Source organism: Procambarus clarkii, chromosome 14, assembly GCF_040958095.1.
Source record: "Procambarus clarkii isolate CNS0578487 chromosome 14, FALCON_Pclarkii_2.0, whole genome shotgun sequence".
Taxonomy (NCBI): Eukaryota; Metazoa; Arthropoda; class Malacostraca; order Decapoda; family Cambaridae; genus Procambarus; species Procambarus clarkii.
The window spans coordinates 6208662-6227391 of NC_091163.1; the positions used below are offsets into that span (position 1 = coordinate 6208662).

The following is an 18730-nucleotide window of genomic DNA, read 5'->3' on the forward strand; positions in this document are numbered from 1 at the left end:
ATATAAAATAAAAAACCTGGTCACGCTCCAACCGCCGACGAGTTGAAGACGGGCCACTCGTTAGCCGCGAGTGAGCGCTCAGATGCCTTCCAGCTACACTCCCAATTCCCGCCCTTTTCAAGCCTTTCTTTCGCAATTTTCTTCCTGGAAGGGCCTTGTTCATGATCACTATCCATCGTGGAGTAAGCGTAGATAGTTTCTAAAGCCGCAGTAAGAAATATAGCCACGGAAAATAGCCGAAATGTTCACACGTTTGAGATGCAAGGGGAGGCGACATTGGTCACAACAGTGGAGCGAAAACAATGGGCCCCACGGCGTGTGCCAAGCCGCCTGAGGGCCACGAGGCTCAACAAAGAAAATGGGAAGACATCGGCGCGCATTTTAAAACCAGTCCCCAAAAATTGGATAAAAACCAGATTTTTGGCGATTATTTTTTTTTTTTTTTTTTTTTTTTTTTTGAGATATATACAAGAGTTGTTACATTCTTGTACAGCCACTAGTACGCGTAGCGTTTCGGGCAAGTCCTTAATCCTATGGTCCCTGGAATACGATCCCCTGCCGCGAAGAATCGTTTTTTCATCCAAGTACACATTTTACTGTTGCGTTAAACAGAGGCTACAGTTAAGGAATTGCGCCCAGTAAATCCTCCCCGGCCAGGATACGAACCCATGACATAGCGCTCGCGGAACGCCAGGCGAGTGTCTTACCACTACACCACGGAGACTGCTATTAAAGTGGATGACGCAATGCTGCGTCATCCCCGGAATTACCGATAGTAAACGGATGACGCAATGCTGCGTCATGCCCGGGCGAAAGTGTTAACATCTGGTGGCAGCTGGGATACCTAGGTCACAAGTGGATTTCCTGTTGCCAATTATCCTTTACCTTATCTCCCTTTATATTTTTTCCTTGTAGAACATTCATTTGCGACACCTGTGGCCTGGAATAGTTTACTTTGGTTGTGGGTCAATTTTTGATACCATCATGCACCCCCTCACATCTGAGGGCACAAGATTGTGGTCCTGGTTTCCATTAGGCCAAGAAGGTGCTGATCGCACCAAAAAATTATTGGGATCGTCTCAAAACTCTCCGAATGTACTCGTCAGAAGACAACGGGAGAGATATCAAATAATATACATATGGAAAATACTGGGGGGCCAGGTCCCAAATCTGCAGAGTAAAATAACAACATAACATACTGGAGTGAACGATATGGAAGAAAATGCAGAATAGAACCAGTGAAGAGCAGGGGTGCCATAGGCGCAATTAGAGAGAACTGTGTAAACATCAGAGGTCCACGGTTGTTCAACATACTCCCAGCGAGCATAAGAAATACTGCATTGCCGGAACAACCATGGACATCTTCAAGAGGAAACTAGATAGTTTCCTCCAAGGAGTGCCGGACAAACTGGGCTGCGGTGGGTATGTGGGCCTGCGGGACGCTGCAAGCAACAGCCTAGTGGACCAAACACACTCAAGTCAAGCCTGGCCTCGGAGTAGAAGAACTCCCAGAACACCATCAACCAGGTATGGTCTCAAGACCCTAATATTATAGAGCAACCAAGAGATACAAGTAGATTGGCACAGAAAAAATATAGGATATCTATACCATGAATACCTAATTAATTTGAAAATTGAAATGAGTGTGTTCAGGTACAAGTAGGCACACCATGGAGAAACACAAAATATGTGAGTTAAAGATTAAAAAAAAAAAAAAAGTTTACATTAACTAAGGAAATGGGTGAGTACACAGTACTTGTACAAACCTGAATGATCAAGCATTTTTAACAGGTGGGTAAATATGTGCATTATTAACAGTACAATATTTGAAAAGGGATTCTCGTGCATCATTTTCAACCAGAAATCAAGCACGTGAGATATCAATAGCAATGGCTAATGGTAAAATTAATCCAACATTTATATACAGGGCTCAAATTAAACAATTATAACAGTGGTTGAAATAAAACATCTTGTATGAGGAAGAGAGGTAAAAAAAAAAAAGCAAGATCTCCTATGGATGGTATTAAAATGAAGCAAATTTCAAGTGTGCAGGGTTGTAATGACGCAGATCTCTTGGGTGGGAAACGGGAGGGATCAAGGTTTAAATACACAGCAGCATGTTTTGCTTGAAACTCTTGCAAGATTACAGAATACAGCAATTGTACAGTTTCAGATGCAAGGAAAACATTTGTTTTTATTGGGGGCTCACTAATTAACACAACCAAATGTGGGGAAATCTTGTGCCAAGTTATTAAATATATAATGAACATGTAGAGAGAAACTGGCTCTCCTAAACTCATGATGTGGTGGGGGAAGGTATAATGTGAAATTCTACTCTTCCAACACTTAAACTCTAAAGCTGTAGCATTATTAATTTTTTGTTCAGAGAGAATTAGAATTCCCACCCCACTGATAATTTGAGCCTTGGTTATATACATGTACTAGATATGGAGCACAGTAGTGTATATACAAAAGAACATGAAAAACAAAACAAAAATATCTTTAGGTTATTAAAGCAAGTAAGCAGGATGTAATACAACATACATAGAAATTTAATAATTTCTTATTTGCCAGATTTTTTATATTGTATAGATTCATGATGCAAATGAAAAATTCCCATCAGCAGGAAGATTTTTAACACTTAAATATTATTTGTTTTAGAAATAATATTACCCCAGTGTCTGGAGATACATGTGTGTAGATACATGTGATAAGTGGAAATGCTTGCTGTAGAATTAACTTTCTGTATTATAAAATTAAGCCATAATACACAGGAAGGTATATTATATATTTTAACATACCAATTTTTCTCAAATATAATATTTTTATCAAAATATTAAAAAAAAATAGAAACAGATGTAGATCTTTATGCCCTGCCTCCTAGCCATTGTGCGAGGCATGCTTCTTGATCTCTTAACATCCAAGTTCCGAGTCATTTATGCTTTTGATGTTAGAGGAAAATGGCTTTAGCAACCTTTTCTTGCTACAATGCATTCCACTTGCTGATAACTTTAACAAGATATGAAAATTTCCTTATAATTCCATGACTGCACATTCAACTGAAGTCTATGTTTTCTCCGACCTCCTCTTAAGATAAGTAGGTTGCTCATGTTTGCCTTGTCTACAGTTCTCGGTATCTTGATATTTCTTCTATACATTCTCTCCTTTCAGGTCGAGAGATTGAGTTTCCTTAAAGTGATCTTATAGCTTAGCCTCATTATTTCTAGTAGGGATGATCTGGTGTGGTTCACCCTACAACATATTTGGCTCTGTGAATGACACTTTTACAAATTAACTTGTTTTATACGTCATTTTGTACCTCTTGACCAAGACTATGACTGCTTTGTTTAGCAGTATTATTATAACCAAGGAGCATTCATTTCCACCGTCATAAAATACATTATTCTGCACATCTGGGTCTTTACTTAGTATTAAAAGCAAGCATAAAATAGTTACACCCTATTTTTTATGTTTTTATGGTAAATTTGCAGCCACTTCATTTCTAGGTGATGTAGATGGGATGGGACCCCCTCACGCAGCCCTCCCCTCCCCGGGATGTGGAGCCCCGGACCACACCAGTTACTCTCACCTTCAATTCGAAATCCGAGCAATAGAAAACAGAACCGCCGACCAGAGAGAGAGAGGGGCGACAGGGAGCCTCTGGGGCTCACCCAGAAAATGGCGTTTCATTACATTCAACGCTGGTTTCTGTGAGGAGCCCAACTGGCTCCCTGGAGCTACCTAACCAAAGACAAGTAAAAGAGGGACTTATCCGGGAGGCGGCTGCCATGCGCACATCAACTCGAAGTCAAGACAACTGGCTGCAACCTGCGACCCAAAGCCACACACGAATGACCGGGACCAGAAATACTGACCAGATAACGGACAGCCAGGACCCTGTTTGACCTCCAAAATCCCCGTGCTCGAATGTCATCCCAAGACATACTGCCAAACATGGCAGCCAAAGGAGCAAACTTACGAACGTGATGGGCACGAGGGTAGACCGCGGGCTGGCTAGACTGGACGACCTCGGAAACCCGAGTCCTGGAACAGGGAACAAGGGAAGGAGGGGAAACTTGGTTGATCTGGACACAACACATGATGCTGTGTCTGAGCCACCACCAGACAACATGATGCACCCCCGGGCCTGATAAACTAAGCATCAATGACTCAAGGACCCCTCCGGAAGGCCACCATCTCGTTCTTCACAAAAAAAGAAGAAGACTGTTGCAAACGAACAAGCCGACCACCAAAACCAAAAAAGCAGAAACCCCTGAGTCAGAGAGCATGAAGCTCACTAACCCGACCCTCTGAGGCCAATCCAAACAAAAACAGAGCTTTGGAAAAACAATCTAGAACCGAAGGGGCCACCACAAACCAATGAGGAGAGAGAAAAAAAGCACCCGGTCAAAGGACCAGGACAGCCCGGGCAACGCATGAGCAGGTCGGAGGTGAAATAAAGCATGCAAAACGGAGCTGAAGTGACATCCACCCCAAACCACCGCTGGCGGAGCGGCTCCGCCAGCGGTTCACAATAAGAAGCATCAGTATTGGGCATCAAATGACGGTCCTGCAAAAACCAAGACAAAACGACCCAATCCTAAATAGAAGACGGAGAGAGAAAATGGCAAAAAGAACGCAAGGAAACTTCATACTGTCGCCGAGACGAACTTCGCAGGTGGGATACCACCAACAAACCACCTGATCACCATACAAGTGGTGATACACCCGCATCAAATAGACCAGATGCAAAGAGCCGAGTAGTAGACCGAACCAGCCATGTACCAGACTCGTCTGATCTGCTAAAAGGGGCAGAGCCACGGAAAATGGCCCAGGTTCTGACAAAGCAAGCAGTGCTTGAAACCAAGGATGGGCCGGCCACCAAGGGACCACTAGGACGACTTTCCCACGGTAAGACTCCTTAAGAGCCAGAACCCAAAGCAACAGCTGGACCGGGGGAAAGAGGTACAGTATAGGTAACCCCACCTCGACCAGTGGTGTCAAAAGGCATCCACCGTGATGGCTCTGCAGTCGGGGAAGGGCACCACATATCTGGATGTGGCGCCCCCATGCCCTGCCCCCAACAAAAAGAATGGGCAGTCTGCCAGCCAGGAAGACCCCAGAACTTCCAAATGCACCTAATACCGGGAAGAAGAGCCGAACTCAAACGAGGACAGATTGATGACAGAGGCAGAATGCAGTTCTCGCAGGAGGTACGCAGCAAGTGCCTCCCGACCCTCCTTAGGTGAGATCCGAGAAGCAGAAAACTTCCGGAAGGAAAAAGCCGAGGAACCCAAGGGCAACTGGAACTGAAACCCGGGGAGGAGCCGACCCCAAATCATACAGGGAAGGGGGGGGGGGCAAGAAAACCCCCTCCCCCTCTGCAACAAAACTCTGCAAAGAGGGCACTAACACCCAAGCCAGGTCAAAGGGGGACCAAGCCCCCAAGTCAACCCCTTTCCAGCCCCGGGATCCCCCCCTCCCCAAGTCAGGACCTAGGGCAGAGCCGTTCTCCATACCCTCTACTCTTATCTACTCTAGCTGATGACGTCATTGACCATTAGCGATGCCTGTGCATGGGTCACTGGGGTAACGAAAAACATGTATGACTACGAGGGACCTTTTAATCCCCTTGAAACAAAATGGCTGGGGCCTAGGAGCAAACCTTTTAATATAACAGTTGGAAAATTATGAATTATGAAAAATGAATGAAAATATTAGGAGACTACGAGGGACCGTTGGGTAAAATATGGAAAAAACCCATGGCCCTACGTGGGACCGCTGATAAAAATCTTCAACTCGTTCGCCGGGGTAACGAAATGGACTAGGCCCTACGGAGGACCGTTGGGGATAAACATGGAAAAACCCATGGCACTACTGAAAAGAAAAGGCAGAAAATAAAGGGGCTCAAATGACTCTGTCCCCAACTCGAATGGGTTGGGAACAGCCCCTGAAGCTGCCAGTCTCGATACCAACTAAGCCCAACTCTGACTCCGAAACCTTCAGACGTTTGGAGAGCCGGAAAGGGAGAGGGAAGGGGTCACCTTCCTGGGGGTGACCAGGGAGAACAACAGGAGAAAGACCAGAGTGTGCAGACTAAACCAAAGTCAACATGACTAACGCCCCCCAAGTCTGGGTCCCTATAACTGAAACAGGGCAGCCTCGGGCCTCTGGGTGGGCGACCAACATAGGGCATTGCAGCAACCTAAACCTAACATGCAACGTGGATGCCGCCTGTATCCGAATATCAATATTATCAGAATAGGTAAACTGGAGAACATGCAGAGAACGACTCGCAAAACTCTGGGTCAAAGGTGCTGTTGACCCAACAGGCAGCATGACGGAGGCAGAAGCAGTGACTGTCACCCTGAGACAAGGGCACACAGCAACCTTCAAACTCTCACAAGGCGAGCTGGAACTCTTAAGACGCATCCATTGATCCACCGAGCCCAGCAGGGTTTTCCAGGACCCATAGGCTGACTGCTAGTAAAGCCTGGGCAAGGTGTTGCTAACCGGTTAGACCCAAGCTAACAACTGGGGAATTAAAACACAGAAGCCCCTGCGATGTGTTCAATCACGGGTGCCTAGCAGAGGGCCACCAAATTATTATAAATGGTCCAATAGCCACACCAGGCAGACCCTCATTAAGCAAACCAAACAAAAAGAAAAGAAAAATCCCACAAAAGCACAACGTCCACAGAGGAAACAGGAACCGGCTGCTGCATTGGTAAGCTGTCTGTGCAACACCTTGATGCCCCAACCAGCAACAATACCACTCATTACCCAAGGCCAAACCAGGGCCATGAAACCCTAGCTGGCCCCAAGGGCAGGGTAAATGCTGAAGAGCAAGAACCCTTACGGAAATGGTGTCCAGAACGCACCAGGGAAGATAACACTGACACACATGGGTAGTACTCACAGGGAACTTACGGAAGGCTGCCCTAAGTGCATGCAGCTTCGGTACACCTGGCCACCACACCACGAACAGCAGAGGACACCGCAAAGGCAAAACACTGTAGGAAATGGAGGCCAGAGATGACAACTACCCTGGAATGGCTGGGTCGCCAGTGCAGAGTGGGGGGGGTCCGGGCCTCCCCCCTTCCCCTCCTGGAGGAGGGGAGCTGTGCAGTGGTGAGGCATGGCAGTGGGGGTGTGATGTTTGCTTGTTTTCTTGGGATTGCAAGGAGTTCTACCCCTCTGTTCGGTTTTCGGTTGCAATTTTCTTTCTATGTGGCGTCTGTTTTGTTATGCCTACCATTCTGGGTGCCTAACCCCGGTTGAAGGCAGATAACGAAAACCCCTAACTACAGGGGGAAGGGGGTCCAGGGCCATTTCTCCCTGCACCTCTGAGGGGCCAGGTTCTGGTTCGTCGTCCCCAGTAGGCAGAACTCCTATGACTAATGGCCTGGTCTAATGAATTGCATATTAGCCCAATTGCTCCAGGGAGCGAACAGGGAGCCCCAGAGAGAAAAAAAAATTACTGATCTATAACGTAGAGGGGTTTTCTCTGTATTCATTTTTAAGATTGAAACCGTTTGCTGTTTTCCCTCTACAAGGTTCCCAGCTAATAAAACTGTTTGAACCTAATTGTGCATACATCTGAGTGATTGTGGCAAGTTATTCATAATACAGCCCATCCTCCTGTTTAGGTAGCACTTATAATAGTACGGTGAGAACCATCGTACATATATAGACGTAAAAGGCAATTAGAAAGTAGAAATCAGTACTGCTGAATTTGGACAACCCAGGAAAATTTTTGTACTGATGTTGCCAAGGAAACTTAACATGACCTAACCTTCCTAGGCCTAATACATGCTATCTGAGGCCTAATATATTACAGTGGCACCTCATTGTATGATTGCCCCCGGGTACGAATTTTTTGGTATACGACAATTTCACAGTAAAATTTGCCCTGGGGTACGATGTTCGCTCTGTCGTATTAATCACTTGGTCATACTTGTATGGGTCACACATATGGGTTCTGCAGAATGCAGGCAAGGATCGATCAGGTTACCCATGTATGCCACCTAGTGATAACCACGCTTGAATTCTCAATAAAGAACTTCATCATTTTTGTGCCATTTGTTGCTGAACAGAAAACTTCTTACTATATATCAGACCATAGATCCCAAGAAAGTCAGTGGTAAAGTTCAAGCCAAGAAAATAGTTGTGAAGATGACAAAAAAAAAAAAAAAAAATTGATTAAGAATAATCATGAAGACAATATGCGCAAGGGGTATGATGTCATAGGCCAACAAGAATTCTCAATGAAGGTAAAATGTAGAAAAAATGTGACTAGTATTCTGTATAAAACGTATTTTCAAGTTAATATTTTTGGGGGTGTGGAATGGATTAATTCAATTTACATTATTTCTTGTGGGAAAATTTGATTCAATGTGAGAATATTCGGGTTATGATGCACTTCTTGAAATAGATTAAATTCTAATACAGCAAGGTTCCACTGTACATATATGTGCTATAATAGGCCCAGGAATATTTTATTTCGGTTTCTAGCTTTATTATTTCAGAGTCCATAAAGTGAATACTGTAGTACCAAATTCTACTATCTAATTGTTCATTATGTCTATGTATGTACGATAGTCCATATAGTTACAAAAATGACTATCTAAACAGGAGGATGGGTTGCATAATAGTATGCCAGTTCATATATCAAACTTCAGTAAAAATTTAGATTTATAAGAAAAGAGCAGTAATAAGAAAAATATCTGCACATAAAATGGGAAAAATACTGTACCACCCACTCTCTCAGTTGGCGATATTTTAATTTTGTACAATTCGGATCAAATTATTGAATTTTGCAATATTTGCAAATTTGAAATTGTGTTTTACATCCTGCGAATGGTGTGAGAGCTAGAAAAGCTAGTTGTGCAGCAGCGTTAAAGACAACAGCCAGAGAGCCAACACCAGGATCACTCGGCACATTTTTGGACACACGTGGGGTTAGTTACCCTCACGTACGTTTTGTGCGAGGGCTGCTAGTCCTGCTGAGAGTTCCTCTCCTTATCACAGCTGCTGTGGAAGTGCGTGAGGTGGCTGGAGGAGGTCTCTTCTGAAGGACTCCACTGCCTCCTGTAGAAAGAGCTGGAGATACTCTGCTAGAGCTTGGCCCAGTCTGAGATGCAGAATATTTTCCACTTGGCATTTTATTACAAGAAGAAACTAATTTTCCTTTGTTGCTGCGAGGATTAGCTTTAGATGGACTACGCTTACCTTGCAATTTGTGACAGGATAAAATGGACTTTATCTGGTCTTCAAAATAAGCCTCCAAACGAAGTGTCATTGAGTATATCTGAAATAAGTGGGTAATTACATTATAAACACAATCAAGACAATGCAATACTGCTATGTCAAGAGTGACTAAAATATTCCAACCACATACATGATTTTAAAATGAATTTAGAGTATTGAAAGTTAAGCCATTGAAACCAAAGTTAATATTATCAAAGCTTTTGAAGTAATTTATTACTGAAATACCATATATTACCGTACTGTACAACCAACCATCATTACATTCAAACTTACCCGGGATCTTTTATTTGTGTTATAATTTTTAGAATTAGTGAATATTAGCCTCATATCCTTTGCGAAATCATGGGGTGCAGCATATCCATTTGCAGACAGTTCCTCTCGTACTGTCGTCAAGTCCATGGGTACATCAATAACCTGGCTGTAGTCTGGATACCGATCTAAGTCAACAGGATATCTGTGAGAATAATTAAAAAATATCGAGCTGAGTGTAACGAAAGTTCCTTTCTGTGCAGCACCTCAGGCTCCCTGTAGCTTTTCTCCAATTCTCCAGTAAAAAAGCACCAATCTACTTCATACTGCCGCCTGGAAGACAAACGCAGGTGGGAAACAAATAATCCAACCACCTACAGGCCATAAAAATAGCGATAAACCTGCATCATAAAGTCCAAACATGAAGAGACTGCAGAGAAGGTCGAACCAGTAAGGAACGTCACTGGCCCAATTCTCTGCAAGAGGGAGCTACGGATAAATGCTTGGGCTCAGACACTGGACTAGAAGAGCCTGCCAACAAGGAGCCAGAAGGATTATCCTCGTCAAGAATAAACTCAGAGCAACAACTGAACCACAGGAAAAAAGTAAATGCACCCCCACCTCGACTAATTCAGCTGAAAAGCATCTACCACGACAGCCTCTCAATTGGGGAACAATGCTCCACAAGATGGAAGCCGGTTTCCCGCCGAGGTGAAGAGATCCTACTCGAGGTGACCAAACGTCTCGCAAAGCTACTGGAAGCTCTCGCAGTGATGGCACGGAACCGAGACAGATCATTCATGAGTACTGTACATTGGAAACGCCCCCACATGTGGACTGCACAGAGTGCTAAACCACGAGAATCTAGAAGATGAGCCCTATCTCGGCAAGATAGCTACAGGGAGCCAACAAGGGGTTCCCCCAGATTTTTTTTTGGTAAAAATGCAATAATTAACAATAACATCTTTTACTCCCATTTTTTACTTCCCTCTATTCTGACACATCTACTATGATTAAGCCTTTGCTTCCTGTCCATCTGGAACTTCCTTATCAAATTTAGTGTCTTTCCACTTATTCCAGCTTGGCCTTCCATCTTACGGTGTTGGTAATAGTGCTGGTAGTTAGTTATAATATTGGTGGTGGGGTAGTGGGTTTTTGTGACAAGCCGTAGTAGTAATAATATTGGTGGTTTAGTCCAAACCTCACACTGGAAAATGAACTAACTACATTTTGGTCCTTCCTGAACCATCATCAAGTCATGATAATGGTCCAGGATGGATTGAAACATTTATTTTTTCCTTTCTCTGGTGTGATATGGTCATCACGTCTCCAGCCATGTTATTGTGACTCATATGCAATTGTGGTTGTGCTGGTAGTGGAGCTAGTAGGAGTGGTAATAGTGGTGAGGAGAGGAGAAAGAAAGGGACATTAGATTATAGGAAGAGTACCAATGAAGGTAGCAAGTTATGGCCTCTGATTAACTGGTTTATTAAAATGACTTAAATCTTGCACCAAGGCCCAATAACAATAAGGACTATCCTTGTACCACCATACATACGTTTTGAGTTTCAAGTGACACCTGATGGCGTTCTCTAGATACATGTGAATACCAAAAGTGCAGACATGAAAGTAAACAAAAATTCTCACAAAACTGTAAAGTAGCCTTTCCAGAAATATCTAATGACAACTTGCAAATGGCTTATCTTTGAAACATTTATTTTCAAATTATGTGATATATTTATCTTACCTGAAAGGCATGGAATCCTCTCTCTCAAAAATACTTCGAAGGAGATCTTTACATCTGTGTTGCCAAGTGCGATTATCAGAGAGAGCCTGGCTACGGCCTCGGAGCCCCTTGCTGTGGCCTCCTTTGCCAGGGCCTCTTGACATGCCTTCCTCTACTCCTTCCATATTTTCGTCATCACTGTGGTCGGGCGAGTGAAAATTGGCCTGCAGCTCATGATACATGTGCGTCGGGTCAACACACATTCCATCTCTGCCACAATTTTCAAAGTAAATTATTAATTTAATGCCAAACAAATTTACAATTTAAAGAACAATCGCTTGTTACATATTACAGTACAAAAGTTATGATATGAATACACTTATTGTTAACTTTTGTAACAACTGTGTATTAATTTCTTTGTATTTTAACTATTATTAAAACATTAATTTTTTATAAATTTGTGTAATTAATAGTTACAAAGAACTAATGAATTGCAGTAGTTCCAACAACTACAGTCGCAGCTCCTGTCACTGCACGAGAACCTGCAAAGTGCCAAATCCATCATACTGTACAGACAGTACGTTTTGTAATACAAAAACTCTTCTGGTATCTTCAAATTCAATAGTACCAATTTCTACTTTCTAAAAGCCTTTTATACCAATGCATGTATGATGGTCCGCATCATCACTAAGTACTACCTAATAGGAGGATGGGCTTGACTTGCCACATGAAGTGCATCAGAAACTCTCACAACCTTACCCAACCTTGAGTGAAAGCCTAGAATCAATCAAACCACCCCTAGATGTAACATTTTCACCACACCTGCTAGTAGCCAGGTGGCAAGCGAGTCAGCTTTGATGGCCATAGTAGCACCACCACCAGTTAAGTCCACTAAATACACACATTCCTTCACTTCAATTTATACAAAATAGTAAAGCATAACAAATTGGTTAATTTTTCCTAATATCAGTAATTGTATATTTTTGTGGGTGTTGTGGAATGAGACTGGATTGACTAGGAGCATCATAGATAATCCTCACTAATCCTCGGGTCTCGGTCTCTCTCTCTCTCTCTCTCAGTCTCACTCTTGCCTAATTTACATCTGTGCATTTTGTGATAGTTTTGGCTTATACTTTGCATCACTGCACATCTAACACATTTTCAATATCAGTATGTGCTGGAACTAACTAGAGAGTGGAGGGAGCCTTGAATATTACTGTTAAATTAGGCATTTTGTCCTTGGTTGCAATTGTGTTCTTTTAATCCCTGGTTAAGGTGTTTGCCAGTTTGTCCTACACAATTTCTAACTTTTACATGGGATTCTGTAAAGAGGTCCATGTTTTGTTTACATTTATTAAACAGTTTACAAGCATCAAAATTTTTCAATCAAATGTTGTTATAAACAGCCTCCTAGTGCTTTAGAGCTCATAAGGAGGGTCCACAAAGTGGATATGCAGCTGGTATCTTTATAGCATAGCTGAGTAATACATAACACAAATAATAATAAGTGTTATTATGCTGTATTTTGTTATATATATCATAAATACATTGCCCTATGCCAATATCTGTTACTTCTATCAATGTAAAAAAAAAAATTGGACTTTTTTTTTCTCCTTTGTTTCTCGTCTGATTATGCTGTGGCTTCTACATCTTGGAACAGTCATACCCTCCACCGAGGATGTGAAGTTAGAACGAAATTACTGTCTCCACTCGATCAACCGGACTATATGGGAAGGACCCCCAGCCGGATTATCACATTTTTCGGATAATGGTACTTTTTCACCTACGAGTCCAAAAGTGACAATTTCCAACTACTTTTATACTACAAACAACATAATTTGAATTGCCTTGCCACATATAATTATTAAATATTCAACTAGAAACCTCAACTTACCTTGTTGGTGTTCATCTTCTTGATTGATGCCACACATCTTGAAGTTAAGAATTCTTAACAATTTTCGTAACTTATACTAACACAACACTAAAATTAACACTTAAAATTACTGTACAGTTCATTAAGCAAAGTTAGTTTTGACTGCAAGCTGCTGAAACCTCACTGGTTGAAGGCATTTGGGTTGCCTGTGAGGCCTCGCTTGTTGAAGGCGCTTGCATGTGCCTCACTTGTTGAAGCGCTTGCATGCCCTCATTTGTTGAAGGCGCTTGGCTTGCCTGTGACGCCTCACTTGTTGAAGGCGCTTGGCTTGCGCCTCACTTGTTGAAGGCGCTTGGCTTGGCTCACTTGTTGAAGTCGCTTGGCTTGCCTGTGAATCCTCACTTGTTGAAGGCATTTGGCTTGCTTGTGACGCCTCACTTGTTGAAAGCGCTTGCTTGCTTGCGCATCACTTGTTAAAGGCGCTTGGCTTGCCTGTGGCGCCTCACTTGTTGAAGGCATTTGGCTGCCTGTGACGCCTCACTGGTTGAACAACACATAACTTGTCTTTAATTGCTAGGACAACCTTCTTCCTCTTAACACCTCCAGAATGATTGATGCTGCTACCAGACATAGTCTTGGCCAAAAATGTTCAAAGTTACTATGAAAATAAAAAAGTTATTTAAAAAAATATTTCACTAATGGAGCAGCACTGTGACGCCGCACTGGTTGAGGTGTATAACAGTAACTTGTCTTTAATTGCTAGGACAACTTTCTTCCTCTTAACACCTCTAGAACGATTGATGCTGCTACCAGACAATCTTGGCCAAAAATGTTCAAAGTTACTATGAAAATAAAAAAGTTATTTAAAAAAATATTTCACTAATGGCGCAGCACTGTGTATAACACGAGGGACGGATGCACATGGGTTGACCAGTATTGGACAGGTCCACTTGGGGTGGGGCAGCTATAGCGCGTTACGTAGGCCGCCAGGAGGAAAAAAACTCACAATATTTTTGAAGGAAACTTCAGCCTGTGCACATTAATTTTAGGAAACTTATTTATTTGTTATTACATAATTACTAGTACTTATTTCATTTGTTTTTGGCTATGATTAAGTGTTCTAAAATTAATGGTAATTTCTGTACCTAGGTGGTCCCTTCCGACGCACCCCTCCCCCCCTCCCGACACCACCCACCCACCCCACCCCTTCCTCACCATGCGTCTAGAGCCACAGACGGGATTAATACGGTATGGCCGAATATTCATCCGGCCAAACCAGCTTTTATCCGGTTCCTGTGGCCATTTTGGCCGGATATTGTGATAACTTTATCCGATCACGATTTTGGCCGTATAAGGGCGTTTTCCGGATGTTTGAATCCCGGATAATCGCGGGGTTACAGTAGTCAACACGTAAATCAGCCACAAGTGGCAGAACTCTTAACGCTTAATTTTATTTGGCCATGTTCACAAATTTTAAAACTATTTTCTTTGTCTCTTAAGTTGTATTGATGAACTGGGACCAGATGCAGGCCTCCATCTTGAGGTCATCTTGAGATGATTTCGGGACTTAGCGTCCCCGAGGCACGGTCCTCGACCAGGCCTCCTTTTTGTTACACATCCCCAGGGAAGCAGCCCGTAGCAGCTGTCTAACGCCCAGGGACCTATTTACTGCTAGGTAACAGGGGCATCAGGGTGAAAAACGGCCCGTTTGTCTCCACCTCCACCGGGGATCGAACCCGGAACCTCAGGACTATGAATCCGAAGCGCTGTCCAGTCAGATGTCAGGCCTTATCACTTACATAAAATATACTTATTTATCCTTATTCCAATATTTTTTTTTGTGAGGGGGTAGATTTTTCTTTACTTTATTTCAATACACACTGACCTACAACTTTCACATCTTCGAGTACAAATACCAAGCAATGTTTATTAAAACATGCAAAAACGTACATAAGTTAGAACTACCACATTCCTTGTCGATAACTTCAACTTTAATTATTTCTAAAACTGGAATTTCAACTTTAAGGCGACTTGAAGAATCCAGTTTGACTGATACTCATCATTTTGACATACAGTATGTGCATAGTTCTTAGCTTTAAGGTTTAATCCACTTCGCTTATTCATAAACACATAACTTTTGGAGGTATAAATTTTGTCTAAAAAATGGTACACATTTTGAGGGCAACAGTGATTATGTTTTTTTTACAGTAAACTATAATCTCAAACATTATTTTCTACTGGAGGAAAATGAACTTTATATGCCATTCTGAGCCCACAATTAATTAAATAAAAATTAGTGAAATTTTTGATCCGTAAAAGCAATTTGAATTTTTGCAAGTTTCACTTTTTAAAACAATTTGCTTTTTATACCCTGTTAATTTTTGAGCAATGATCCATTAACAAAAGTTGGAGCAATGACCATGTGGATTATGCACAAATAATTTGAGTGTGAGAGGAAGGTTGAGAGTATATAGGTCTCAGCCCCTCTTAAATATTCCTAGGCATAGCACACACATGAGGCCATATTAGGCCTCAGATATTGTGTATTAGGCCTAGGAAGGTTAGGATGGGTTAGTTTAGCTTGTCACAAAGCAACACAAGCAAAAAATAGTATTATGGTTTATCCAACTCAATAGTTCAGATTTCTACGTTCTAATTTCGTTGTAGGTTGGTATATACACTGTACTATGGTTCTCATTGTTACTATAAGTACAGTACTACCAAAACAGGAGGATGGGCCGAGAATAAGGCACGCCATAAAACCAACAATAAATGAAAGTGAAAATAATTGTCAATAAAAGAAAAGGGCACAATTCACCATACAGTATAATGAAAATTTTATTTTCATTAAAAATTCATATTCAAACTGAGCACAAAATTGAAAGTACTTTATACTAAAAAATAACATACTTGATTAGTTCGAGGCAGAGCTCTGTAACAATCCTGGCCTGCCGGACAATGTTGCTACCTTTCTGGTTAAACTTCTCTGTATTTGTTGCAATATATCGGACATCAAACTGGGCGGCATTGATGCGTCGATAAAATCGATTATCTAGTCTACTCTGAAAGGCAATAAGTAGTAACTAGTTAGTGAAAATAAATATTTGTCATTAAAAAAATACTCATGCAATGAACTCTGAATGCTTTTCAGAAAACATTTGCTGTAGAGTAATATGCAAAAAAATGCTATATATATAATTTTCCAACAAAAAATATTCAAATAATTTTCAGCATTTAGAAAGTTTTAAATTTCTTAACATTAACTTATTACTTAAGTTAATGCTAGACATCCTCTGCAAAAGAAGATCTCTTCCACACAACCTAAGCTATTTCTCTGCAACAATTATGATCTTTGCTGTTGATCAGTATTTCTGAAGTTATATTGATATTAGTTATATAAACAATCACAGTTCGAAGGGAACACAACAAAACGAGTAGAAGAAAAGGACATTGTCCAAAGACCAAGCAGGCTCAAGTGTCACATGAGCAAGCCAGAGGTGAAACAGTGCCTGAGAAAGTTATGAAACGGGGCCAAAGAAGCACTGACACCAAACAAGCGAGTGGCTTTGCTAGTGCCGCACAATATGAGGCAACAGTATTCGGCATTAGAAGCCGAACCAGAAAAAACAAGAAAAGACAGGCCAACCAAAACCGACACTAGAGAGCAATGACAAATGGACAGGAAATGGCGGAGAGCATGCAAGGAGACTTCATACGTACTGTCACAGAGGATCACAGGTGGGACACCAATCGGCTACCTGATCACTATAGAGATGGCAATAAACAGGTCAGAAAAACTCCAGATATGAAAATCTGAGAAGATGGAACCTGCAAGGTATATCACTGGACAGATCTTCTGCAAGAGGTGTAGCCATGGGAAAATGGCTGGGGGTAAGACACCGAACAAACAGCGCTTGAAACCAAGGCTGGGACAGCCACAAGTATCACCCAATGTCCTCTGAGAGCCAATCTGAATGCACCTCCAGAAGGCTCATGAAGCACACAACAGTGCCCAGGTGCAAACGAGTGCACCCGGTCTTCCGCAACCAGCATACCCAACAACTGAGGAACCTGAATATAGAGCCACAACATCCAGAAATCCCTCGGGAGAGCGGGAAGCAAACAGGCAGACATTGAGAAGTGCAAAGTAAGCATGCCCTAGAAACAAACATGGAAGTCTCACATTAACCAAGGAAATGGAATCGACAAACTATACCAAGCCCCCCAACGAAAACAAAGGGTTGTCTGCCAGCCAGGACAACTCTAGAACCTCATAACGCATCCAATAAGAATAAGAACCTTATTGGAAAAAGGCCAGAACCATCACCGAGGCAAAATCCGCGTTGCACAGGAGGTACGTGCACACAGCCTCTCGAGTCCCCGCAGAAGGGAAGCCAAGAGGTTGCAAACCTCCAGGATGGATGGATCCAACTCTAGGGCACCCATTTAAACTCATAGAAGGGAATGGGGGATATGAAAACCCCATACCCTGCAATAAAGCCCTCGTGGTGCACACCTTCCTGGTGCTGCACCATAGTGCACATCAATATCATATCTCCTATTTTGGGATTGCTTAGTTGTTGTGCAACATAAAAAATACATCCTTAATACAAGGCCATTGCCACTGGACAGCAGCACAAGAATTAAGAATGTATTATACCACTGGTTCCTTTGAGTCAAATTAACTCTAAGTGGAGCAAGTCATTAACAGGCTAGTGTGACAAGTGATTGAATACATTTTGAAGTTCAAAGAGAGCAATACTTACATCTGTGTTATTCAAAATTTTACTGAATTTGTATTTCATGTTTATAATTCCAGTATTCGTAAACATTTGTAAAGATTTGAGCTGTGCTTTATTATCTGGGATTAATATCACTTGTGTGAACACAAATGTATCTATCATGCCTTGACAACTTTAAAAATGCTATCATTTACCTTAATAGTGGTGAGATCCATTGGATAGTCAATGATTAAAGCATACATTGGGTAAACATTGAGATCGACGGGGACAAGGAAAGGTTCAGCAATGGCCAGACTCATGACTTGGGATAGCCCATGTGAAATTCGGTCACACTCTAGATCTGGGTCTCGTCCAGCCCATTCTTCATCTTGTGGGGTATAAAGGAGCTCCTCGAGTTCCTCTTGTTTCACTGCTACACTACCACCTGGCTCCACCACTTGCACTGTAAAATGTTTAATCCTTAGATGTATTTTGACTGTACTAAACTGAGGGAGGTACTGAACATGCATAAATCTCGGAAACATTGTTGTTTATCAAAATAGTGTAATAATGCATTTCACAGCATGCACTGAATCAACATACTGTGCATCTCCCACCTGGGGAAGCAAATACAAACACACACACTAACTCGTCAAATCTTGCATGATGAATATGGCTGAAGTCTTTGCAATAATCTGCTGTACACACATTCCCCGCCTCTATCATTGTACCTTTACATGCAAGGATCAAACATGGCTGTCTATCAAATTTTGCAATGCTTAACTGATTCGCTACCATCAGTTACCTCCTCTGCTACTTAATAAATTGCATCATTTTATGCTCAACATAAGATACTTATGTGTATGTTAGGCATATACACACAATCCATCA

At 42.1% G+C, this 18730-nt stretch overlaps 1 protein-coding gene across 2 annotated transcripts in view; it reads right to left on the minus strand.

Annotated features, from left to right (window-relative positions):
- BRWD3 (bromodomain and WD repeat-containing protein) overlaps nt 1-18730 on the minus strand; it is a 70702-nt gene that overhangs the window by 8465 nt on the left and 43507 nt on the right. The window contains exons 20-24 of one of the 2 annotated variants that reach the window (XM_045765362.2): nt 18055-18302; nt 16029-16180; nt 11267-11515; nt 9544-9724; nt 9232-9310 (exon numbers count right to left, since the gene is read on the minus strand). In XM_045765362.2, the coding sequence (XP_045621318.2) occupies nt 9232-9310; nt 9544-9724; nt 11267-11515; nt 16029-16180; nt 18055-18302 (909 nt within the window). Of the gene's footprint in view, nt 1-8979; nt 9311-9543; nt 9725-11266; nt 11516-16028; nt 16181-18054; nt 18303-18730 lie in introns of both variants that reach the window. The other variant, XM_045765355.2, reaches the window with a different exon arrangement.